Source organism: Cheilinus undulatus, linkage group 2 (genome assembly GCF_018320785.1).
Source record: "Cheilinus undulatus linkage group 2, ASM1832078v1, whole genome shotgun sequence".
Lineage (NCBI taxonomy): Eukaryota > Metazoa > Chordata > Actinopteri > Labriformes > Labridae > Cheilinus > Cheilinus undulatus.
In genome coordinates, this window is record NC_054866.1 from 5,935,383 (window position 1) to 5,963,041 (window position 27,659).

At 40.7% G+C, this 27,659-nt stretch overlaps 1 protein-coding gene across 1 annotated transcript in view; it reads right to left on the bottom strand.

The window, feature by feature from the left end:
• Positions 1-27,659, bottom strand: part of megf6 (multiple EGF like domains 6) — a 132,311-nt gene that overhangs the window by 9,741 nt on the left and 94,911 nt on the right. Inside the window, 7 exon segments of the mRNA XM_041806678.1 lie at positions 3,544-3,672; positions 3,811-3,939; positions 4,104-4,235; positions 9,661-9,789; positions 9,894-10,022; positions 12,648-12,775; positions 23,814-23,943. Of these exon segments, the coding sequence (XP_041662612.1) occupies positions 3,544-3,672; positions 3,811-3,939; positions 4,104-4,235; positions 9,661-9,789; positions 9,894-10,022; positions 12,648-12,775; positions 23,814-23,943 (906 nt within the window).

Consider the following 27,659-nt stretch of genomic DNA (forward strand, 5'->3'; position numbering starts at 1 on the left):
CACCAGTGGTCATGAGGTTGGGGTAATAACTGAAAGAATGGGGTTACAAGGTCAAGCAGTTGAAATGACATTCTTCAGGAGCGCGCCTGGGATCTGCCTTGGAGATAGGATGGGGAGCTCGCACATCCGGGAGGATCCCGAAGTAGAGCCCCTGCTCCTTTGCATCAAAAGGAGCCAGTTGAGGTGGTTTGGGTATCTGATTAGGAAGCATGGGCAGCTCTCTTTGAAACGCCTAACTGGGAGGAGACCTCAGAGTGGACGGATTATATATCTCATGCGGTCTGGGAACATCTCGGAATCCCACAGGAAGAGCTGGAAAATGTTGCAAGGTTTACTGTGTTCTGTTTTGTGAACTGTTCTGTGAGGTGTCCTGTAATTTTAAATCCGTGGGTGTTTTTGCAGTAGTCTGCCTTAGGACGATGGATGAATTTAGCTACTGTGCTAATTCTGGCATATTTACATTGAGGTGAATGGCAAATATGTTGATTAATGCGCGCTCCCTAATTGAATAAACTTAGAATAAGTAAATAAACCATGTTGATAAGTCAAGTCTCTCATTGTGCCTTTATACTGAAGGACAGTAAAGTAAAACTTCCCAACAGAGCTCCAACGGTAGCTCGAGTTCACTGTGTCTGTAGACGTACTGAGCATGCTCAGTCTGTCTTCTCTTTTAAACAGAAAAACACCGAACAGTGCTAATCACATCCATGTTTATTTAAGCAGCAGCTCATTATGGAGTGGTCTCCTTTGGCTCTGCTATAAAAGAATAATCATGTTTCTCTGGGTAATTTAGACTGAAAAAACAATAAGCCAGCTATCTTCCATTCCTGTCTGTTTGTTTGCTGCTTTGCCAAATCCAGCGACACGGAACATGGAGAACGAGCTACTTATAAGTTTCTGTAAACATCCAGAGAGAGAGGCGGTGTGTCCAAGAACATGGAGGTATAAGGAGAGAACATTTGGAAATCCCCACTAGCATTGTAGCAGAGCTGCTGATAATGGGAGTGATAAGAAATCCTGTTTCTGCTGAGAAAGCAGCCTCCATCATCAGAGGCCTCCCAGAGAGGAAACGGAGAATTTGGTCGTTAATATACTGAGAAAAATGCTGCAAAATGTTCCCTCATGGAGCTGCTGGTTTTAGATTTGCAAGTTTTATGAGGAGTTGCTGAAGACCAGCGGCTCCCGGCGAAACACATCAGACTAAATGTTAAATTTACTATCATTTTAAAATCCTACAGTACTGTGAAAAGGTATTTTCTTCCCGATTTCTTTTGTCTTGCATATTTGTCACATTTAAATGTTTTAGATCATCAAACAAATCTTAATATCAGACAAAGATAACCTGAGTAAATATGAAAGTCGGTTTTTAAATGATTATGTCTACTATTAAGGAAAAAGCCATCAAACCCTACCTGGCTCTATATGAAAAAGTAACTGCACCCCTTGTTAATTATGAATTAACTGTGATTAACTGCATTTTTGGAAAGCTGAGTTCAGTTTTATTTCCCACACCCTGGCCTGATTACTGCCAGAACTGTTGTATCCAGAAAACCCCTTAAATGGAACATGTCTGACAAAGTGAAGTAGGCTAAAAGATCTAAAAAAGAAACGCATCATAGCGCCATCTAACGAAATTTCAAGAAACCAAGCCATTAAATTGTGTCTGTAATCTCTTACTTAGGCTTTGGGACTCCAGCCAACCACAATGAGAGCCATTTCAAACAAATGGAGAAAAATGGGAACAGTGGTGAACCCTCCAAGGAGTGCCGGGCCTACCAAAATGACTCCAAGAGCGCATTGACGACTCATGCAGGAGGTCACAAAAGAACCCAGAACAACATCTAAAGACCTGCAGACCTCACTTGACTCAGTTAAGGTCAGTGTTCATGACTCAACAATAAGAAAGAGACTTGGTTTAAATGGCATCATGGGAGAGTTCCAAGGCCAAAACCACTGCTGTCAAAAAATAACACAAAGGCTTGTCTCACATTTGACTAAAAACATCCTGATGATTCCCAAGACTTTTGGCAAAACATTCTGTGGACTGACGAGACAAAAGCTGAAGTTTTTAGAAGGTGTTCCATCTGGAGTAAAACACAGCATCTCATCAAAAGAACATCATACTGTTAGGAATGATAAACAGGATAGATTGAGTTCCTCTTCTTTTCCTCTTTTTTGTATTTTCTTTGTTAATTGTTTTGGACTGGTTTTCATGTGGGAAATAAACATTGGGTTAAGCTGTGTTGGAATGTCCAACAGTCTTGAATGCACCACGTCAGCAGTGCGTGCAAAGCGCCTCACCTTTAAATGACGTCACAAGACTCAGGTAGTGGGGAACGCTGCCACTGAGAGAATGGGAAGACGCCAACTCGGACACTACAGCAAACCCAAACCCACAAACCTGAATGAAACCTGCCGGGCTCGCCGATCACGCAACGTTTCCAGAGTGAACTAGGCCCGAGACCTGACAACAACGGCATGCATGTAAGCTTACCCAGCCGGTGTTTCCTATACTGAAATCTGGTCCTGTTTTCTTTCATTTCTTTTTGTTAATACACTGGATGTTAGGGCTTTGGTTTTTGGCATTGTTCATGTACCCGGGTTTCGCCCATAACAATACCAACAAACATGGTGGTGGTAGTGTGATGGTTTGGACTGCTTTGGTGCTTTAGGACCTGGACCACTTGCCATAATTGATGAAACCAGGAATTCTGTTCCCTACCAGGAAATCTGGCCTTGAGTTTGTGACCTCAAGCTCAAGATCACTTGGGTTATGCAGCAGGACAATGATCCAAAACACACCAGCATGTCCACCTCTGAACTGCTCAGAAAACAAAATAAAGTTTTGGAGTTGTCCAGTCTAAGTCCAGACATAAATCTGATGGAGATGCTGTGGCGTTACCTTTAACAGGCCGTTCATGCTGGAAAGCCCTCCAATGTGACAAAAATAACAACAAATCTGAAAATAAGATTGGGCAAAAATTCCTCCACAGAGATGTGAAAGACTTATTGCCAATAATCACAAACACAACCAGTTATGAGGTTTAGGCAGCAATTACTTTTTCCACACAGGGCCAGGTAGGTTTGGAGGATTTTTCCAGGTCTTCAGATGTTCTGTGTTCTTTTGTGACCACCTGGGAGAGTTTTTAATGCTTTCTTGGAGTCATTTTGGTAAGCCTCCCACTCCTGGGAAGGTTCACTATCATTCAAAGTTTTCTCCATTTGTGGATAATGGCTCTCACTATGGTTCACTGAAGTCCAAAAGCCTTAGAAAAGGCTTTGAAACCCTTTAGAGACTGGTAGATGTAAATGACTTTGTTTCTCATCTATTCTTGAATTTCTTTGGATGGCACCTTGATGTGTTGATCTTTCAGCCTACTTCACTTTGTCAGACAGGTTCCATTTAAGGGATTTCTTGATTCAACAGGTCTGGCAGTAATCAGGCTTTGGTGTGACCAATGAAATTCATCTCAGCTTTCCAGCACTGTAAATGCATGTGCTCATTGCTCCAAAGAGGTCAAAGACAACTTATTGAAATCTTACCTTGTTGGCAGGACGGTCCCATCCGTCCAGGGCTGCAGATACACTTCCCTGTTACTCTGTGGCACTGCCCTACTTCTCCACAGGAGCACCGCTTTGCACAGTCCTTCCCATAGTACCCACTTGGACAACCTTTGTTCAATAATCATATTTAAATTCACACAAACAGTAGATAAATGTGATTTCACACACCATCATGGTTGTGGACATAAACTATCTAGAGTTATAATTAAACACAAGTCTTTTCATGAGCTTTTTTTCTTCACTAACTTGAGCTGCAGTTTGCTCCAATAAATCCAGGAGGACAGTAACACGCCCCCGTCCTGAAGTCACAGCGACCACCGTTGATGCAGCTGCATCTGGACTTACAGTTTGGTCCAAAAGTCCCCGCTCGACATCCTGGAGACAAACCACGGCAAAGGAAGAGGTCGGTTTATTGTTTAGTTAAGATGTTTTAGAGTACACTCACAAGAAACTGCAGGCAGTTTACAAGAAATATGAAATTTCTACAGCCAATCATTACTGTGGGACCATTTTAAGAGGAGTATCACCGTTACACTTACGCAGCTGACAGCGGGTGCCGTAGTAGCCCGGTAAACAGCTGCATTTCCCCGTCACAGGATGGCACTGGGCCTGGTCACCTGAACATTCACAGAGCTGGCTGCAGTTCACTCCAAACGTGCCAACAGGACACACTGGGAATAAAACAGAGAGGAACAATTCATGTAAACAACAAGAGACATCCACATATACAAAGATGTTTGGTCATAAACACCTAAATTTGATGATTCCTGGCACCTTTAATACCTCTATACTATCAATATTTCATATAGCAATATTCACCAAAACACAGCTCAAACTGAGAAGCAAGGGTAAAACACAAAGACCAGGTCAGGTATGCTGGTTCGGCACTCCACCACGTCAACCTTGGTCCTGTACTACTCTGGTGTCCTGATAATAATAATAATAATAATAATAATAATAATAATAATAATATAACATTTTATTTATAAGCGCCTTTCTCAACACCCAAGGTCACTTTACAGATAAAAACAATTACAATAAAAACAATAGATAAAAGCTAACACAGTGGGACAAAGTAATTACAAAGAATAGGCTATCCTGAACAGGTGAGTTTTGAGTCTAGATTTAAAAAAGGGAGAGTCAATGTTCCAGATGTCTGGTGGGAGTGAGTTCCAGCATTGGGGAGCAGAGCGGCTTAAAGCTCTGCTCCCCATGGTGCTGACACAGGCAGAGAGCACAGTGAGGTGGATGGAGGAGGAGGAGGATCTGATGGAGTGGGAGGAGGTGGCTATGTGGAGAAGATCAGGGAGATAAGGGGGGGCGAGATCATGATGGCCATCAGCCAGGCCTGCTCCAGGCCCATGCCCCATCTCTCCAGGTATCCTCCAAGCTGCCCCCTCTAGCAGTCTCCTCTGGTGTCTGGTCCAGCCCACTGGGTCCTGGGCACCCAGTATGCACTTAGCTGGATCAGGCTCAGGAAAACACGCCAGGTATCCGTAAGAGCATGGCTGCCGTTCCTGTGTCAAGCTACTGACTCTACCTGTCCCCACCCTCCTGAGCGTTAGACACACAGGCTAACAACAATATCAAAAGACGTGTCAAAGGAAGTTGTCATGAAGGAGTCTAGCCTGCACCTCTGGCCATCAGTTAATGCCCAGGCCTTTCAAGGACCAAGGACTTTAAGACTCTGACTTTGGTCCGCATGCTCAGATACCAGGAACGCCACACTGCCTTGATCAGTGAACCCATAATGCCAATGCAGGAGTTCAAGTCTGTGGTTGATCTCAGCCTTGGATCAAGGAGCCTGCTGAGCAAAATCAGAGCAAGGACCTTGCCCGGCACTGGGAGAAGTGTAATGTCCTTATAGCTATTGCACATCACCTTTTCCCTTCCAAATAGGAACAACTATGCCCCTCTTCCAGTCAGTAGGTATGATGCCTGTTCTCCACATGGAGTAGGTGGGCCTGGATCCCAAATACACCTGGTGCTTTCCCGGCCTTCAGCTACAGCACAGCTGTTAATGCTGTTAACTGTAATGTGAAAAAGTGTGTTTTAAAAAATGAGTAAAATTGAATACATTTATCTAGAAAACAAAGACTGTACTTTGCTCATTCAGGCAGTTCATATTAAATTAGGAATCAAGAGAGTTTTTGTTTTCCAAAAAGAATTTTCACCGCGTTCCAAATAATTATGCATGATTAAGCAGGCCACAGGTTTCAGCAATATAGGAAAGAAAAAGGATCTCTGCTGCCAAAAACACCTCAAACAGTGCAATGCCCTGGACAAGGAATGAAAACATTGGATATTTCACAAAAACTTAAGCATGATCATAGTATTGTAATGAAATTTGTGGCTGATTCAGAGCACAGACAGGTTCATGCAGATAAAGGCATAATGAGGAAGGGTTCTGACGGACAAATTCATGGGATTAAGAGAGCAGCTGCTAAAATATCATTACAAAGCAGCAAACAGATATTTGCAGCTGCTGTTATCTCTGGAATCCCACCAAACTCAAGGTGTAGGATCCTTCAGAGGCTTGCAGTCGTGTATAAACCTACTATTCAGCCACCCCTACCCAGTGCTCACAAGCAGAAACTGTTGCAGAGGGCCCAGATACACATGAAGACTCATTTTCAAACAGTCTTGTTGACTGATGAGTGCTGTGCAACTCTGGATGGTCCAGATGGAGGAGTAGTGGATGGTTGGTGGATGGCCACCATGTCCCAACAAGGCTGTGATGTCAGCAAAGAGGGGGCGGAGTCCTTTTTTTGGCCGGAATCATGAGGAGTTTCTGCCTGACCACTTTCTTCCATGGTACAAAAAGAAGAACCGTGCCTTCCATAGCTAAACGATCTTCATGCATGACAATGCACCATCTCATGCTGCAGAGAATCCCTCTGTGTCATTGGCTGCTATGGGCATAAAAGGAGAGAAACTCATGGTGTGGCCCCCATCCTCCCCTGAACTCAACCCTACTGAGAACCTTTGGAGCATCCTCAAGCTAAAGATCTATGAGGGTGGGAGGCAGTTCACATCACAACAGCAGCTCTGGGAGGATATTCTGACATCCTGCAAAGAAATTCAAGAAGAAACTCTCCAGAAACTCACAAGTTCAACGGATGCAAGAATAGTGAAGGTGATATCAAAGAAGGGCTCCTATGTTAACATGGAACTTGTCCTGTTTAGATGTTTTTGATTGAAATAGCTTTGATTTCAGTGAATATGACCTCCTAATGCTGCAAATTCAACAAATGACCATTTTCAGTTTTTTATAGCCTATAAAATATTTTGAAATATACTCTAACGGTTGATGACTTGAAAATTATACTGACTGTCATCTGCATCAGAGAAAAATATCATTTGCATAATAATTTGGAACGTGGTGTAAAAATGAATAATGAGCCTCCTTTTTCCTTTCACCATCCAGTATTTGTACCTAATGGAGGCATACGACTGCCTCATGGTACTTTTAGTTATTTGATTAAGAAAACTGATTTTTAAGCCTTAAATCGTTTGTGGGAACAGAGATGTTTCTCCCCCATCCCATTAAATGAGTCTGCAGACATACTGGGACATTCAGCATTGATTGGTACAAACAAAACAAACTCCAACAACTTTCCCTGCTGCCCAAACCCAGGAAGGCCCAGAGAGACATTCTTTCACACAGCCTCCCTGCATACAAACACATACACTCATCACAGTAATGAATGGCGTCTATACACTATCTGTCATAGCCAACAAGATGAATCTGTGAACCGAGCATGTTTTGGGGTGAGACCGCAGCTCTCGGACACTCCGTCAGGCAGCGGCAGGCAGCAAGGGGGGAACAGATAAGAAAGAACGCCAGACTAAAGAGGCAATTACGCTGCTGTCATTATGCGTGTCTGCCTTCCAAAAGCCCTTATCCGCCGCCGAGGAGACAAAAACAATGCCTTCTGTTTTACTTGGCAACTGGTGTGTAACGTTTATCAGATGTCTGGGGAGCGTATGAGGAGAGGAAAGGAGCTGAGGTGGCGAGGGGGGGGTGGTGAAGCTGTTTGTACACAGTCCTGAATGGTACGGTCTAAATAATGAAACAGCAGCAACAAGTCCTGGGAGCGGTTGTTTCCAGGAAGAAATCTTCACCATGAGAATGCAAGGAGAGGTTGATAAGAGAGTTGATAATACTTTTGATGGTTATGAATAGGGGTGTAATCTTCCATTGATGTGTATCGATACACTGACTGTGGTTCGCCGTCTCACTTAGAGTTAAAATAAAAATATAAGCCGTCCAAACTCGCCGTGGTTAAGCTGAAGCCTGTCTTGTTATAACAACAGAGATCGTCCACTGAACTAAAACTTTCTAAGCCCTCCATCTATCAAAATCAAGACTGCAATAAATCAAAAACAATGTAAATTCATCACAATAACATCACGTACCAAGGATTAAATCTCATTAAAACCTCACAATGATTTGAATAAACACAAATTAAATTTATTCTATATTAATAGGCTCCTATTAAAAGTATGAAAGGCTAGTGTAGAGGAAAGTAACTAGGGCTGCAAGCAGCACTGAGGGACCCTTGCACTGTGGTGCATGTCGGGCTATGTGGCAACCCTAGGTGTGACGCCACCGCTGGGTGTTGGTAAACCATGTGGTTTGCTACAGTACAGCAGAGAGACCACGTAAGTCCTCCCAGAACTGCCACCAAATCAAAAACAATGAGCTTGTTTCACTTTGTATATGAGGTAGTACTGACTGTCAACACTAGGAGGCAGTATGATGAGCCAAGATGCTAATATGCAGATGTGCTCTGGGCATGACTGATAATCATATGAAATTCAAAGATCGTACATTCTATGTTGGAGGTGTAACTGGCGTCTTACAGAAGGTGGAGCTATATCAAAGTAACAACCAACCAACAAATGAAGGTGTAAAGGGGTAAACATTGATGATACATGTAAGATTTGAAAGAAATCAGATGTTTCATTTAAGAGTTATGCCAACTTCCTGTGAAATTGGCGAGATTAAATGCTCAACAGCAGCCTTGAGGCATCCTTCAATGAAAAATCTGTGTTGTGGACAATTAATTGAGGACTTCTCAAAATTTGAGCTTGATAGTTTTAGCACAGTAAGAGAAATAAACAAATCGCACATTTGTGCCACTTCCTGTTGCCTGTAGGGGGTGCTATGATGAGATGTTTGCACATGAGCATGTTAAGTGTGATACTTTTTATTTTGCCAGAAACTGTAGAAGAATACAAAATTATTTATGCAACAGGTTAAGGTCATTTGGCACAATTGAACATGCCTTAATTTGAAATTGAGTTGAAGCTGCTGGACTTCCTGTTGGGGTTTGGATATGGGTCCAAGAGCCATCCAAGCCTCGGTTGAATGGTCTGCTGGGGCTGATGGTTCAAATAGATTTTAGATGGGAAAAAATCCTAATTCAAAGGGCCAGATATTTCCCACCCCATGCCCAAAATTTACAATTTGCTCAACTCTAAAAAAAAAAAAAAAATTCTGGAGTCAATCAGTTTAAATCTGTGGATGATGTTAGTGGAAATTTGAGTCCTGTCAAATGCCCCAAAAACATCAAATTTTGACCTTTAGCCTTCATTATTTTCCTTTCTTTACATAGTTTTAAAAGACCGTATATTTGTTTTTTATTGGTTTATTGGTCCAGGACTGGTATATCTGCAAGTTTGGTACGTTTTTGAACATGTTAAGGCCTCCAAATTAGCAACTATTTTGAGGGAAAAATAATATCACCTACAGATACAATAGGGTCCTTGTTCTGAGGTCAGGGCCCTTAATATGCAGCCATCACTTCTTGGTGCTTCTTTCCTTTTGAACTAAACCATGACACCAAAACTGAGGTAGGAACCAAACTGTGACTTTTGTGATCTGGCACATCCTGAGAATTATTGCATTAACTTTTTCAGCATTTGCGCCTTTGTTAATGGATTAACAGTCAAATATTTGAGCAGCCATTCTGACTAGAGCCACCAACATTACAAATAAAACACAAACTTTGCCAGTGAGAATCTTAGATTTCTGCAGGAAACTCAATGGGATTTTGCCACAGTGTTTTTTTTTTTAATTTTTTTTATTACTTTTCCCTCAGCTGGGCCCCGTGAGCCCAGCAGGGCACCAACACCTGCCAGTCTCGTGGTGACAGGACACCCCGGCCTGGCAGGCACGCCATCAGGTGCAGGAAGCTCCACAGAGCCCCGGAAAGCAGGTTGACGGTTTGACAAACACATAATCACTTTATCCAAATAATCAAAGCTCCTCTGTTCCCAATTTTAACTCTGTTTGCAGTTTCCTCGGCTGTAAACGCTCTTACGTTTGTCACAGCTGGCCTCTCTCCAGCCTGGCCCACGCTCACAGCGGCCCGTCACTCAGTGGCAACTCACACCATGGACGCAGTCACAACGCCGCTCACAGCCCTCGCCAAAGAATCCCTCAGAACAGGCTTCAGACGGAACACACAATAGTTTATGTTCAGCTAAAAAAGTCAGTGTTTCCAAAGGATTTCTGCTTATTTAGCCGAGGATAATTGGACAATTTGTTTTGACACAGTAAGTTTTAGGATTGAGAGTGAGACAACTCCATTACGTTTACATGAAACATCAGCAACAAATAGATAAAAAAGTACTGGAGAGAAGGAGGCTAGATTTATAGAGATGTAGGTTTAAAAAGACAGATCACAGGTGACACAGACTATTAATACACTCACTGACCACTTCATTCGGTACACCTTTTCAATGGCTCATCAAAAGCAGAAACATTTCAGGCTGTATATTGACAGCATATTGACGTATTGTTTAGGGGTGGTTATCAAACTTTTGTGGCCAAAGCACTCCTGAGATCAAGCCAAAAACTGGAGGCACACCATATTCATATCCATGCAAAAAGGTATGGAGTCAATATTGCTGCAAAACTCAACAGCCCATTGGCCCCTGTGAGCCAAAAAATCATCATCAAACTTTAACAGTAATTATACGAATTCTGAAAAAGATAGAAAAAAATGAATCCAGCATAAATAGCATATTTTACACCATGTTTTTAATTGTCAAATAGGGGAAAATAAAAGAAGACCCTATGGCTTTGGGCTGAAACTAGAGAGGTGTAGGGAGGGCAAATGTTGGACCAGTGTTGTGTTCCTACTGACGTTAAACCAGGGATCACTCTGTGACAGCAGGAGCTGTAGTCTGCATGTCAACAGATTACTCACACATTCGGGGGGGGGGGGGCCGGGACATTCTTGCTGTGAGGCAACAACGCTAACCCCTGCACCACTGTGCAGCCCAAAATGCATATTATGTTATTTTTTTTTTTTTCAAGTCATGATATTAGGCTGTGTTTTTTGTTTTTTTAATTTTGCCTACTTTTTGTTTTTTATTTTTTGTTTTCCTCTTTTTTTTTCTATGTTTAATATACCACAGACTGTAGCAACTATTACTGATAGTTCTTTATAACACTAGATGGATCAAAGTATTGATTAATTAATTGATTGATTCGAATACATATTTCAAACATTTTTTAAAGTATAAGCAGACCTAATGTTAATAAAAGAAATAAATAATAAGTGAGGGACATCTCTGAATTATAAATCTGGGAATTTTTTCTTTTTTATCAATGAACCAAACCCATACCGAGCCATGAGTTTGGTGAACTGTTACACCCCTAGTCAAAATAAAAACATAAGGTCCTTTATGAAACCTCGTGTCACATGAAGGGTCCATTTCTCGAATTTGACAGAGAGTCTGAACAGACACTGAGATGCACTTGTAGTTTTTGTTTATTTTATAATGTTAAAGTAAAAGACTCTTTCTAATGCCGGGACGAGCCACTCGCGTACGGTCTGTTCATCTTAAAAAAGAGAGATCTTTTTTTTTTTATTTTGAAGACAACAACAGTCAAATGAAAAACCAACCATTTTTTGACTTATTAATTTGTTTCAAGAAAAAAAGATGTTTGCATATGAACGTGCTTGATGTACACTTTTCTATGTATACCATTAACCTGCCGGGGACTATGGATGGAAATTAGCCCATGGCTAAAATCTGGCACATTTACATCTTCCATAATGTGCACTGTCCTCTTCAATAATAAAAAAAATACATTAATTAATTAAATATAGATATGCTAACCTGTCCTATTCACCACCATTCATTTAGATGGAGCATTTTCACCCAGGGATGGGTGGGCTCAGCATCGTTGAGGCAGAGTACTTGGATGGATAACTCTTATCAGTTGTGTTCCTCACAGAGGCTTATAACTGCCAGCTAAGCATTCTAGTTTAGTTTTGACTTGTTGACCACAAAGCAGACCACCAGTCGAACCTCTCCTAGTGTGTTTTTTTGTCCCCGTCATATTCAAAGAATATGGAAAAACAGGAAAACCTCTGACAGCATTTGTCCTGCTGAGCGATGAGCTACTCACGCCGTCGGCAGCTGCGGCGCTCGCTGACGTGGTTGCACCTGGACGCGTTGTGACTCTCACAGCTCTGCACCACAACACATTACAGACTCACAACACCTTCAGAAAGTGCAGCATTTGCAGCTCTTTACTGCGAGCTTCTTAACGATCAAAGTCTGAGCCGAGTCTTTAGGAGGAAAACTCACTAATGATAGAGATGCATCATTAAGTCATGCAAGTGGCTTTCTGCTGACTCTGGCTCGGGCAGCGAGGACCACAAAATGACTGTGGCGAGAGGAGAGCCCTGAATAAGACTGCAGAATGACAGAGTAAGAGCTGCAGCGGGCATTTCACTGGAATCATTAAAACAACGGCATGAAGACATCGGAGCATGATTGGTTCTCTGCTAAAGACTCTTTTGAGTTACTTTCTCTCCTCCTAATGTTGATCACTATAAACACGTGGCTGCATTTATCCAGAATAGACCTCAATTAAACCATGCACGCCAGAGGGCACTCTTATCCCCCCTCCTCTCTGCGCCCGTACCCATCCCTAAAAAAGTCATCGCTGTAGAGATAATTGTTCACAAACACATCGTAGTTTAAGGAGAGGATGTCGTGATGGGCTGCAGCAGGGCCTCCCTCACACCCCGTTTTAATGATGTGGCTTCCATTACCCAGAATGCAGTGTGGTCCTGCCCAGCCGGCGGTACATAGGCAGGATCCTGTGATGTGGTGGCAGCGGGCACCGTTCCTGCACTCGCACATCTGGCCACAGTCAGGACCGTAAAAGCCGTGAGGGCACACCGAGGGCCGAGATAAAACATCCGACTGGTTAGAACTGGCAGCTTCATATAAAAAGGAGGAAAAGTTTTAGATGCCAGCTTCTTTTTGTCCTCTCTCCTCCATCTCTCGCTCTCCCACTTACCCTCTCCGTCCTACCTCCTACTGAAAATATCAGATTGCAGCACCATGCTGCGGCGCTTCATTTGCAGAGGGTCTGCCTTCGTTAAGTGAGCTCGCGGCCCACATGTGTGGTGGATCGGGGCCACATCAAAGTAGACGGCCACTCGGAGGTGTGTTTTTTTTTATTTTGGCGGGGTGGAGGGGCCACAGCCAGCTGGTAATTAGAGCACCTGCTGAGTCCACAGGCCTCACCAAAACACTGCAGAACAAAGCAAAGCACCACAAGACATAAATACACAAACAATAAAACCTGTAAAAACCTTCTCAATTTGTCTTCTTATTCTGCCACCAGGGGGCGCTTAGTGAAAACAACAACAAAAGATGATGAGTAGAGATGCCCTCCTCAGCCCCAGCCATCTTTGCTGCCAACTTCTTGAGTCTTTCCAATAAAAATGTCTCTCTATACGATGAATTTACTTAACAATAACCAGACGTTTTAGTTTCATGGATGAATCTCCTAAACAGTGCTATGGAAATATATTTGCTCTCTTCCTGATTTCTTATGTTCTTGCATGTTTGTCACACAAAAGTCAGTTTTTAAATGATGATTTCATTAATTAAGGGGAAAAGGCCATCCAAACCTACATTGCCCCAAAAAAGCAATACATCATGGCGCCATCTCAAGAAATTCCTGAACAGATGGGAAACGAAGTCACTGACATCTATCCCTCTGGAAAGGGTTACAAAGATATTTTTAAGTCTTTGGGACTCCAGTTTACCTCACTGAGAGCCATTGTCCACAAATAGAGAAAAAGTGGAACAGGAATTAACTGCCTCAGGAGAGGCCAGTCTACCAAAAGTACTCAAGGAGAGCATCAGTGACTCATCCAGGAGGTCACAAAAGAGCCATAAACAACATTTAAAAGTCTGAAGAAGACATCCAAACCTACCTGGCCCTGTGTGGAAAGTAATTACCCCCTAAACCTAATAACTGGTTGTGCCACTCTACACAGCAACAACTGCAAGCAAGCTTTTATGATGACTGACAATAAGTCTTTCACATCACTGATGAGGAGTTTTGGCCCACTCTTTGTCGCAGAATTGTTTTAATTCTATTGATGTTGTTCTGGGTTCTTTTATGACCTCCTGGATGAGTCGTTGATGCGCTCTTGGAGTAATTTTGGTAGACTGGATGCTCCTGGGGAGGAGCTCCTTGAGTTTTTTCCATTTGTGAATAATGGATCTCTCAGTGGTCAGTGAGGCCTGCATGTCTTAAGATGTTGTTCTGAGTTTTTTTGAGACCTCCTGTATGAGTCTTTGATGTGTTCTTGGAGTAATTTTGGTAGGCCTGCACTCTTGGGAAGGTTCACCACTGTTCAAAGTTTTCTCCATTTGTGGATAATGGCTCTGTCAGTGGTCAGTGAGGGCTGCACATCTTTGGATGTTGTCTTGAGTTTTTTTTCTGACCTCCTGTATGAGTCTTCAATGCACTCTTGGAGTAATTTTGTTAAGCTGGTCACTCCAGGGAAGGTTCACCACTGTTAAAAGTTTTTTCCATGTGTGGATAATGGCTCTCACCATGGCTGGATGATGCATTCGGGACTTAGGATTTTGTTCTGGGTTCTTTTGAGACCTCCCGGATACGTCCTCTATGCCTTCTTGGAGTAATTTTGGTAGGCCACGCCCTCCTTGGAAGGTTCACCACTGTTCCAAGTTTTCTCTTTTTGTGGATAATGGCTCTCACCATGGCCAGGTGAGACATTCAGGACTTAAGATGTTGTTCCGGGTTATTTTGTTTTGTTTTTGGGTGCTTTTTCATTGAGTGTAGGGGGAAACAATGTCAAGACTGGGAATCCGTCCCAGGACCAGTGTATTAAGGACTATAGCCTCTGAACATGGCGCCTGCTTTACCCACTGAGCCAAATTGGCCCCATGTATTACTCTTTTTTTAGATGGCCAGGAATATTTTAGATCAGGCAGGTATTCAGGTGAAAAATATACAGAATCTCAGTTCAGCCAATTATAAATTAGAGTGAAAAGTTGACGTATTCTTCCTTTAAGGAGAGCCTGAGAGTTTATTCCTGATTATTTAGAAACACTTGACACCGGGACAGATTGGTAAATATGAGCCGTTCTTCCACATGAACCAAGCCAGACGCTCTGGGATGAATGATTCCCACCACTGGGACGTAAATATTGTCTGAAGGCATGACTTCACCACAGAAGGAAAGAATGACTGTTTATTCACTGTCTATGGTGTGATTGCTCCATTTGTCACTAAAACACATCCAAATGAGCATTATGTTTGTTTTTCTACATATTTATTTACGAGTGATTTGCAGACATTGTGGATATTTCTCTCCTCTGTTTTTTTTCCCAATAATGAGTCGGAAAATTAATGCCTGACGGGGTTTGGAGTCTTAATTATGGCTGCAGCGGGCGCTTCATTTACGAACCACGTCTTCTGTCTTTGAGGAAAGCCGTGTTACCAAGGGAAGCCACAGACTGGGAGAGCTACAGAAATGTGTAACTTGGTGGTTTAGTGATGTCTAAATGCTGCAGGACTTGGGGGTTTATGCATCATTCCCTTCCTTCTCCAGCTCTAATTGATGATGCTGTCCACTCCTGTTATTTTTTGCCTCAAGGCCTCAGATTGGGAAAGTATCTTTCCTGCTCAGCAGTTTCTGGCACGGCCATCTCCGTGTTCCCACGCTGACAGCATGACGTCTTCGGCTGCCTCTGTAGTGGTTAGGGCTGTAGTGTTATTAAAGCCAACCCACTGAGGATGCTGTCATTTTAATCCAGCTGTACATTAGGTCTGTGGCAGCGCTGCGGCTAAATCACGGCTTCATTATCTCCTGTTTGTTACTGGGATAGACATTCTGACACCATGGCAACATCCTCCGGGCCAGATGGAAAATGTTTCAGGAATCTTAGACATCATTTTTTATATGAAAAATAAAAGGATTGGCACATTTATTAGGCTCCAAATAAATGGGCTTTCTGCATCTCTTCACATCCAGACACAGTGAAAGCAGACGGCTCTTCAACATGAGTCTGATTCTGTTCAAGGAAGCTTAGTGCTACACTCAAGGTGGACTATTGTTGGGTCTTTCTAAGAGTATGGTGTAAACCTGCCTGCTTTAAAGTTTCTTGAGATTAAGGTTTTGTTCCTTAATTGGTGCAAAGACTGATTGATTTATTGACAACGTTGCCACTACCTTCAAATCTTCAGTGCTTTGTTGGTTTAATCTAAACATATTCTGGCAATCTTGTTTTTTTGTTCTTTTGTTTTTTGTTTTTACCAAAGATCACAAATTCTATCTCACTGCCTTACATGTTTTACCTTTTTGTTGATTTTATTCATCAATCATGGTAGAAAAAAACTCTTTATTGTCAAAGTGAACACAGATCTCTACAAAGTAATGTCAATTAAATAAAATATGTAATGTCAAATAAGTGACTACATAAATGTTCACCTCAGAGGTCCAGCCAACTGGTGTTCGTAGCCTCACAATTAGTAAAATAGGGATCACCTGAGTGCAGTGAATGTGTTTTAAGTGACTGCAGTTTAAAGACATCTGGAAGGTCCAGTATCTGGTCAATCAGTATTCCTGGCTACCATTACACCATGAAGACAAGAGAACACTCCAACCAACTCAGTGAAAAGGTTATTGAAATGTGTAGGCTAGGGGAGAGATTTATAAAAACAAAATCCAAGGTACTAAACATCCCCCAGAGTTCGGTTAAATCCATCCCTTAGCCCTTCCCCTTCGTCTACCCCTTGCCCTTGCCCCTCGAAATGGAGTGGTAAGGGGTAGGGGTGAAAACCTTCCCTTAAGAAACGAGGCATGATTTGACTGCTGTTCATCGTCACACATTGGCGATAAACAGCTGCGGCATCAGAAGTGACAATAAAGCTTCGACCATCTTGTTTGTACTGTGGATCTTCTTGCTGATCTTTGCCATTTACATATTTTGCATATGTACATGCCGAAAATACAAAAACTCCCATCCCTCGTAGCTAAGGATTGAGTATATGAGAAAACACAACTGTTGTATTTTCTATAATCAATGCCAAAAATATTTACATTAATGCACCTCCTTCTATTTCCTCTCACACTGCAACAACAACACAAATGAATGTGATGTGTAAAATAATGAGGATGAAGCAAAAAAGTAATGCCTGAGTTACTTTTAAAAGTAATTAGTTACTTTTACAAAGCAGTAACTCAGTTTCTAACTCAGTTACTTTTTGCAAGTAGTAACTAGTAACTGTAATTAGTTACTATTTTTCAGTAACTTGCCCAACACTGAAGTGAACACAGTGCATGGTGGGAAATTCATACCCCTTGGTTTCAAGTGTGGTCCTGAAAAATCTTTGTTTCAAGGGCTACGTAGCCCTTAGCCCTTAGCCCTAGCCCTTGATTCAAAAGAGAATTGGGGCACTCCTTCACCTGACTTGAACATGCAAAACCAAGGGAAAGGGCTAAGATAAGGTCTAAGGGGTAGAAATGAGACTGACCCTGAATCTGCCTAGATCAGGCCATCCTCACAAACTGAGTGACTGTACAAGAAGGAGAACAGTGAGAGAGGCCACCAATGTAGAAAGATTATGGTATGAAAATTTAGAGGTGGTCTTATAGGAAGTGTGGGAGACTCCATGGTCAAGTGGAAGAAATTCTTGGGCCATCAGACAAGACGCTATGTCTAGTGGAAACCAAACACTGCACATCAACACTAACATCATGGTGGCAGCATCATGCTGTGGGGATGATCAGTAAAAGAAAGCAAAAAATTGACTCCAGCATAAACAGATGATTAATGTGTCTACTTTTTAAAGCAAAAAATGAAGACTGTAGGAGAAACTGAGGTAGAGTTTTAGGGCTTGTCGACTGAGATTATGTGTGTACGTGATAGAATGTTGGGACTGTCTTATATCATTGTTCACATACCTGGATTCACTTTTTTACTATCTTTAACTGATACGTAATAATGACCGTTCAAGTTTTATTATGACTGAAATTTTACAATGTGTGTGTATGTGATAGAATGTTGGGACTCTCTTTGGGAGCTCAAAGCAAATGTCTCCTGGAGAACAGCATAGCAACAACAAGCAAACATGATTGGTCCATCCTCTACTGGTTTCCTATTGGTTGGTTATCAAAATAACCAAGAGCAGAAAAATAAAGTTTAGAGTTAGCACATAAATTTATGTATGAGTACAGTAAAACTGGAGAGCATCAGGTTAACAACCAAGCAGAGTCAACCTGAATGAGAGGAGAACAGTTTGAGCACAAGCACAGGAAATTTGAGCAAAAGATTTGAAAGCAAACACATATTTAGAGCACAAACAGAGAAAATCTAAGCACAAGGAGGCAGTTTAGAGCACAAAAGCAGGTTTAAATGGAGAGTTTCTTCAGTTTCGTGCTCTATAAGTTTTGGAACAACAATGACTCCATATGATGGTTTCTGAAGTCTTTGTCTCGTCTGTCTTTATCTTTGTTTCTAGGTAGACACAGAGGGATTCAGTTCACTTTTCCACACACCCTGTGCCGTCGTTGAAAGACTCCATCTCTCTCTAAATGAGCTCTTTAAGACAGGAGGATTATTTCCAGATCCCCGGTTGTGTAAGAGCGGCTGCTGTCAGCCCATAAAGACGGTCCAGAGACCACACAGCCGGGGAGAGCGGCCCGCAGAAATAGAGCGGATAGAGACGACACAGAATAGAACTTCCTGCTGCTATTCAGGGTCTATGCACTGAAAGAGGTCAACACAACAACAACAAAACAACCCGACAATAACGCGGATGTTCGCAGCCAGCTGAAGCAGAGCTCTTTTTTACAGCCACCAAACGTTTTATTTTGATGTAAACATCAAAGCTGGGGGCCAGAAATGGAGCACGACCCCCCATTAATTGAAGAAGTGGTCCCATGTTGGCACAATGGCTCTAAATGTTTAGCATCAACATGAAGAATGCTCCCTGAAAGTTTGTATTCTGCCGTGGTAACATGCTTTCTGAGCACTGTTCAGAGGCCTGGGCCGGCTAATTTGGAGCAGCAGGAAGATCCCTACTGGGCCAGACTTGTTGGTGGAGTGAAAGTAAATAAGTCATATAGGCTGCAGGTGCTACCATTTGGTACAAGGAGTAGAGCATTGTCTCTGTAGACGGTGACTGGCCATTCAGTCCTTGCTGTCACAGCCAATTAATTCCTGAGTTTTACATCAAGAAACCTTCCTGCAACAAAAAGTTACTGTGCAGTTTGCTGCACTTTTAACACCACCTGTTTTCACAGTACCCAATTACACATCTACCAGCTATGAAACAGTAGTAGACGAGCCCATCTACTACCTATAATATGGTAGATGACCTCCCCTACTAGCTATGATATACAAGATGAGCTCATCTACTACCTATAATATGGTAGATGAGCTCACCTACTGGCTTTAATATGGTAGTTCAATTTATCTACAAGCAATTAAAGTACTTGAGCTCATTTACTAACTATAACACGGCAGTTGAGCTCATCTTCTACCCATAATAAGGTAGTTGAGTTAATCTTACAGCTATCATACAGTAATCCAGCTCACCTACTTGCTATAATACAGTAGTTGAGCTCATCTACTAGCAATAATATGGTAATCACTGTCAATGTGACACAAAAATACAGAAAATGAAATCTTTCAGTACAAAAACTGTTCTGAATGTTTAAACGTTTTTGTACAGTAATAAAGTTGACTGTTCTGGCTTCATATTAATATCAACGTTCACAGTTCAGCTAATTAATGCTTTTTTAGGGGGTAAAGCTGCTGGAGAAGTTTGCCTAGTACTTGTCTTACAAAGAGATAAAACAAAATTCATATTGTCGTCAGTACTATTGCATTACGTCCTTTCAAACAGCATTAATGTGGATGTTGGTGTGTTTATATGCAGATGACTCAGTGATGTAAAAAAATGCTCTTTCGGACAAAAATCAGGGTCAGAAACAAAACTAAATTGTTTACAGCGTTATGGGGTCTGTTTTACTCTGAAGCACCATTACTGACACGTTCTTTTAGAGATGAAGTCAAGGTATAGTTTTTATAGGTACATTACACCACTCTTCATGCAAACAAGTTGTAGTTAGCAGAGTTCTTTAGTGGGCTCATCTGCACCAGTGAAACTCTGTGGCTGAAAATAAGCTGCAGAGTCCCACAGCCCTAGATGCACATGCATCCATTTTCGTGAAAAAACGTCACAAAAAGCAGCCTGAGGCCTCATATCGCCCACGTAGAACTGTGGAAAGTCATCTCTTTCCATCTGACTTCAGTGAAACAGACACACCGGAGAGATCTGGTCCTTCTCACAGTGCCGGCCTCTTCCTGACGTCTCCTGAAGGAAGAGGCCCGTAGCAGAAAACGGAGAAACCGGACACCTCTGTTTGAGGAGAACCGGCCCTCAGCAAGCAGAATCTGGTCAGAACCATCGTTCTATTTCCACAGCAACGTCCAATCAGAGCGCCGTCTGCATCAGAGGCCATCGGACTGTTATGACTGGGGATGTGAAGCTCTGTTCTAGTGTGACACGGCCGTGATTTATGATGCCCGGCGTGCTGCAGAGGTGGTATGAATTTCTGGCCGTGGTAGCACTCTCACACTAAATCTTACACTTTGCAATAACATGAGGCCGCTTCGAGTCAAAAGACTATAATCAAGAACAAATCTATTACACTGGTCAGACGCTGCGATGGCTTGTTCATGTTACAGCTCAGTAAAAATATCTCTATGATGAGAAAAATGTTAGTTACATGTAGCCTTTCTGCAGCAGGATGCATGAAGAGACTGTAGCCGATGAAGAATCCGTCTGTGAATGACTCACAGTCATTATACCCTGGGATCTGTGCGGTTTTTAAATGGTTTTGCTTATGACATTACACGGACAATCCCATGATTCACTGAATATGTGTGGTGATTTACCGAAACTGTGGAACACATGAGGAAATCCAAAGAGAGTCCTGCAGCACCCTCTAGTGTACACCAGGATGATGACAGCTGTAATAAAGAAAACTAAAGAGCCATACTGTCGTCAGTATGGATGAGGTTCATTTATCATACAGAGAACTTTGAATAGCTGCAGCTAACCCAAAAATTCATTTAGACTTCATAAATAAAGCAGAAGATTCTAAGATCCTAAAAAAGTCAAAATTTTGATTATAGAAGTCAGAATTCTGAGAATTAAGTCAGAATTCTGACATAGGGGAAAAAACTCTGAAATAAAAGTAGGTATTCTGAGAAAAACAAATAGATTACTGAAATTTAAGTCAGAATTCTGAGATCAAAGTCAATATTCTGTCAACTTTTGACTTGTCTCATTATTTTAACTTCTAATCCCATAATATTCCTTTTTAATGCATGATTTAAACTTCTTATCTCATAATCCTGACTTTTTAACACATAATTTCTACTATTTCTTATCTCTTCTCAACCATATACGTAATAATAATATTTACTTCTTATCTCATATTTTTTAACCTTTAAGCTCATTATCATGACTTCTTAATTATAATTTTTAATTTTTATCTCAACATTTCACTTAAATGTCATAATTGAGTTTATCAGAGTTTTGACTTTTAATAATCATGATAATCTCATAAATTTGATTTATTTCAATATATTTGTCCCATAATATTGACATATTATATCATAACTGAGACTTCTTCTCTCATAATCAAGACCCTGTATCTCACAATTGTAACTTTTTATCTCATTTCCAACTTTTATCTAATAATTTTGACTTTTTATCTCACTTCGACCTTTAACTCATAATTGTGACTTTCTATCTCATTGTGTCTTTTTATCTCATAATTTAACTTTTTAACTTATTTCGTCCTTCTAGCTTATAAGTGTAATTATTCATCTCATTTTGAGCTTTTATCTCATAATTGTAATGTTTTCTCATTTCTACCTTTTATCCCCTTATTTTAACTTTTTATCTAATTTTGACTTTTTAATCTCATAATTCTAATTTTTTATTTCATTTGGCTCTTTAATCTCATAATTGATTTGAATTGATTGATTTCTTTTCAGGAATTTATCTCATATTGTTACTTTTTCACATTTTGACCTTTTATCTCATAATTTTAATTTTGTATTTAATTTTGACATTTTATTTCAAAAATGTAACTTTTTCTCATTTTGACCTTTTATCTCATATTTGTCAGTTTATATCTCATTTCAAACTTTTATCTCACAATTGTAACTTCTAATCTGATTTTGACCTTTAATCTCATATTTGTTACTTTTTAGTTTTTTTCAACCCTTTATCCCATTATTTGTATTTTTTTTTCTCATTTTGACCTTTCATCTCATAATTTTAACCTTTGTCTCATTATTGCTACTTTTTAGCTCAAATCATGACTCTTTTCCTTAACTTTGGACTTTTACATCATAATTATGATTTCTTTTTCTCAGAATTTAATTTCTTATTTCAAAGTGATCTCAATTTTAACTTTTTATCTAATTTTTTTCAGTTATAGACTTTTTATTGCATAAATCTGAATTTTTATCACAATGTCAACTTTTTATTATACTTTGAACTTTTATCTCTGAATTACATCTTTAAGCTTGTTATCATGACTTCCTAATTATAATATTTATTTAACCTTTATTCAACCATGTTGGTCCCATCGAGATCAAAGATGTCTTTTTTGGGATAGTCCTGGCCAAGAATGGAAGCAACACAGTTTCAAAAATCAAACACACTCCAACTAAAACAGATCACAATAAACCATCAATGCAGTAAAAATACAACATCAGCTAAAATGGTGGCATACAGAACGTCTGGATTCAAGAGACTTCACCAAAGATTCAAAAGCACTCAGAGTCATCAGGTTTCGCAGTTTAAAATCAGGCTGCAGATTGTTCCAAGCAAAAGCCTTCCTTCCCAACTCAATTCAGATTTTGGGAACAACAAATTCTACAAAGTGAAATAAAAGCAGATTGTGTAATTCATCCTTCAAGATTAAAAGAGAGGAAAGGTAGTCTGGGAATTAAAATGGTTTTACCAAAGTCCAAGACGTGTACTCAAGCACAATGAAGTCAAAAGCTTGAATGTTGGAGCTTGTCGGATCAATACTTGGTCTGTATTGACTTTATATTTCTCAATTTTGACTTTTATCTCATTATTTTTACTTTCTATCATACTTTGCACTTTCAGTTTCAGAAAATATGATATAATTTACCATAATTCAAAATGTATATGTATCATTCTTTTTTAAGTGGCTGACGATACACTCCCAGCGTAGAAATATCATGGATTTAAAACATCCAACAGTCCAGCACTAACATCTTAGTCTCATTTTAGTCTCCTTGATAAAAACTAAACTTGTTTTTCATCCCCAAAGATCTATTTTAGCTCTAGTCTAGACTCATGGAAAAATGTAGTCGATGAACATTTTTAGTCAGAGATGAAATTTACAATACATTAGAGCTCCACATTTTCTGGGGGAACCTCAGATCCTCTCAAAGAAGGTGTTGGCAGGTTTGGTGTTAGAAGGAGCAAACGGAGAGGAGAATAACTTCATGAAAAGGAAAAGGGAAGAGAAAGACAGTGAAATCATACACAAGTGTGACTTTCTCAGATAATGCAGATGGAAAAAGTGGAGAATGGACGTGGGGGGCCATGTCTGTGCTCACCCAGGGCCCCAAACTGGCTAATCCCTCCACTGCTGACTGATTTTGATGCAGGTAGAGTTTTGACTGAAAAATCTCATCCTGAATTGGAACGTCCTGAACATTTTCCATCTTTAAAACACGTTACAGATGTTTGTGCGGAGAGTCTAGTTTGTATTTGTCGCTCTTAATGAACCATAAATATCACTGCCATCATGTTTTCACTTTTCAAAGACGATACCATCAGAAGAAGAAGAACATCAGAATCATAAACATCATCAAACTTACCTTGTTCACAGTACGTCCCGTGGTATCCGGGTGCACAGGTGCACGCTCCGTTCACGTGGTCACAGATGGCGCCGTTCTGACACTGGCACTGCTGCGTGCATCCCTGCCCATAAGTACCATTCACACACGCTGAAAACGAGCAGAAGAGGAGAGAAGATGTGGAACATTTAGAAGAAAATAGACATAGAGCTTAGAGAAACAGACAGTTCAAGTTGTTTTTGGTCTGATGTAGAAAAAGTTCCTCAGTTATGTCATAGAATATGTTTAGATTTATAAACAACACCTGAAAATGTTAGTGCTCAGTAAATCTCTGGAAAGAAATAAAACAAAAAACATAATTGGATTATGAAAGACCTTTACATTGCTAACAATGCTGCACATTTTTTAAATGATATGAGTAAGAATGGCCACTAGGTGGCGGTGTTAAGCAAGAGCTGCTCTCCTGACCGCTGATGTCTCTGCACCAACACTTCCTGAGGCAGTTTGACCTCACTAACCATTCCCATGCTTGTTAATTAAGATAAATGTGGAGATTTTCTGTAGTTGTGTCACATTTCTTTCTTTAACTCTCCTAAGTACAGTTCTTAAGATCTCTAACCACAGTTCCAAAAAAGTTAGGGCACTGTGTAAAACGTTAGGGCACTGTGTAAAATGTAAACCATCACCATTTTATGCAAAGTATTTGCTCATTTTTAACCCTTTACCTACTGAGTCTAAAAATGGCAATTTGGACATATTTTGTTATAATGGTTGTAAAATAGTCAGGAAATGCCCTAAGTCTGAGAGCTTTGGTCCCAGGAGTACTTGAAGTTGACTTTTCAGCACCTGGTTAATGATTATTGCACATTATATGGAATTGTCAGCAGTTTAAAAGAAGAAAAACACAAAAACAGATTTGTTTTTCATGGCTTGTATGAGAAGAAATTTTGTTACTGCTCATGAAGTTTTGATTTGACATTTGAAATGTGAACCTATACATGTTTAGAACGATCAGCAGTCATTTTTTCAGTCTAGGACTCTGGGTGTGCAAAACAGTGCAAAAGATAACTATATACATAGGCGACAATTAGTGCAAATAAAGGTGGGAAAAAGCATTCTCAACATTCTCAAGTAACATATTGTTATTGCACATGACAGATATGTACAAATGCCACTATCTAACACCATTTTTTGAAAACCAAACACCACTCTCGCTCGCTCTCCTTTTACTCTCTTCCTTCACTCTCCTTTCTCACTCTTTTTTGCCAAAGCTGCCGTTTTCACAGCGCTGTTCAACATTACCATAATATACCACACAGCATATATAGCTGGAAGGCACAGATTCTCAGCTCTCTGTCAGAGTTTGAATATTTTAGATTGAGCAAACTTTCGAGGAGTTACAGTGTTGAGAATCCGTGTAGCGGTCTCACGATACTTCTGGTGTTTTGCTATGAATGCCCACGTCATATGGTTGTGAGTACCGTAATGAACCATATATGTGTGCATGCCCACAATTCTCTCCTTTCCAACATTGTTGGAATTCTTCTGATCGGACAAACTTTGACTGGTAATAATACTATAATTTTATATAAAATATAAAACACAGCGCTGGCACCGGCTCAGTAAGTAAAGGGTTAATTTGATGGCAGCAACACATCTAAAAAAAAGTAGGGACAGGGCAACTAAAGTCTAGAAAAGAAAGTGGTACTAAAGAAAAACACTCATCTAAATTGGCAACAGGTCAGTCACATGACCGGGTATAAACGGAGCATTTTAGAAAGGCAGAGTCTCTCAGAAGTGAAGATGGGCAGAGTTTAACCAATCTGTGAATAAAATGTTCCTCAACATATGGTTGCGAAGACTCTGAATATTCCACCATCTTCAGTCCTATCATCAAAATATTCAGAGAATCATCAGAAATCTCTGTGAGCAAGGAACAAAGCTGAAGGTCAGTATTGGATGTTGGTGATCTTGGGACAACTGCTTTAAAAACAGGCATGATTCTCTACTGGAAATCACTATATGGGTTAAGACATTTCGCTGTGCCATCCACAATGACAGTTAAAGCTGGATCATACAAAAAAGAAGCGGTATGTGAACAGGATAGTTAAAATGAGATAAAGATAAAATCTAAATTTGATTTTTTTTGGTAACAACTGTCTGTGTAAAGAGAAGGAACATCCAGCTTGTTATCCTGGCACAGTTCTAAAGCCTGTATCTCTGATGGTATGGGGCTGCATTAGTGTTTACTGTATGGCGTGGGCAGCTTACACATCTGGAAAGGAACTATCAATGCTAGATAGAGGTTTTAAAGCAACACATGCTCCCATCCAGACAACGTCTCTTTCTGAAAAGGCTTTGACTACTTGACTATCCCTAGAAATTTCTTTTCTTGGTGTTGGTCTTCCTCTACTTCTCTCTCTTCCTTCTCCTCTACCACCTCTCACACACTCCTCCTCAGACTCTCAGATCATCTCCATCTATCTTTGGTATCATCTGTAGCTCACTTTTGATCTCTGAACTGGTCTGACCTGGTTCCACATCATTAGAGATGAGTGTTTTCAGTTCTGATTGGCTGTGTCTAACTTCTATCTAACTTGTGCCACCAGTGTTTTACCATTATGCAAACTATGTTTCAAAAACTCTCAACCATGTGCACAATGGACACTTTGAATTTAAGCCCTAACTGTTATAAATTTGTGATGCCAAACTAATAAAAACGTAATTTATTTACATAAGATTTATTTTTGTCCTCAAGAAGTGACACTGTGGTCTTCATTGCTTACATCTGAACAGGATATTGTTTATAAATCCTGTGGCATATTTACCTCCAGCTCTCATCTAATGGTGACACACCAGATGGATGTGTTTCACACATCCATCTGGGAAACCTTCAATACTGAGCATTTGGGAAAGGCCAGAGGATTTGAAAGACACTCAGAGGGTGACTGGATGAACGTTCTGTCTGTCACATCTTTACCGGCCAATCAGAGCAACAAGCGTGACGTAGCTGCTATTGAGGTGTGCATGTGAAGCTACAGAGGAATAACGCAAACCATGGTGACTGTAGACATGTAGGTACTCGACTTTTGTTGTTTTTGAAAAGAAAACAACTCACTGCTGTTCCTTGTTCTTTAAGAGAGAAATGTCGTCAAGTTCTGATAAAACGTAAGCTTTAGCAGCATCCACGCTAATGTCTTCCACCATAATTGCACCAGCCTCTTGCTGCTGCTTGTTTACGTCACGACTCCACTGCGCCTGAAAGTACTGCCCCTCGTCGCTGGTTGGTCCTGTAACTTTCTAACCAGGCCCAAACAGTTCAGATGGGAGCTTTGCACGATGGATTCACCAGTGAAAACAAGGAAATGGGCATATCCATGTGCTTTGCAAGGTTAAAAAGTCCCTCTGGTCATGGTAAAATGTCGTTGTAAATGAACAAATAATCCTAATCCAGACACAGGCAGGCCGATGACATTAGAGGTCCGCTTGTTGGGTTAAGGAGCTAAAAACGTGTCTGAAATTACACACAGAGGTGGCCTGGTTCATGCAGGGATGTCAGGATAGAGTGCACATGCAGAAGAATGACTGTTGTGGGACATACGTCTTTAAAAGTTGAGTTTTCACCCAGAGGGAGAGGTTTGAAACTGTGATTTGACCAGGCTGCAGAGTAAGAACAGTGAGGGATTAAAATCTCTCTCTCTCTCTCTCTCTGCACTGGACTCTGTACTGTTAATGCACTGATACCAGGTCAGGTGAAATAACCCAATGTTAATTTAGACATTATGTAAAACTTGCTGCTCTTACGGCCTTAAACAGTTGTATTATTATGATTAATCAAGACTTTTAAATTCAACATCCGTGGTTGG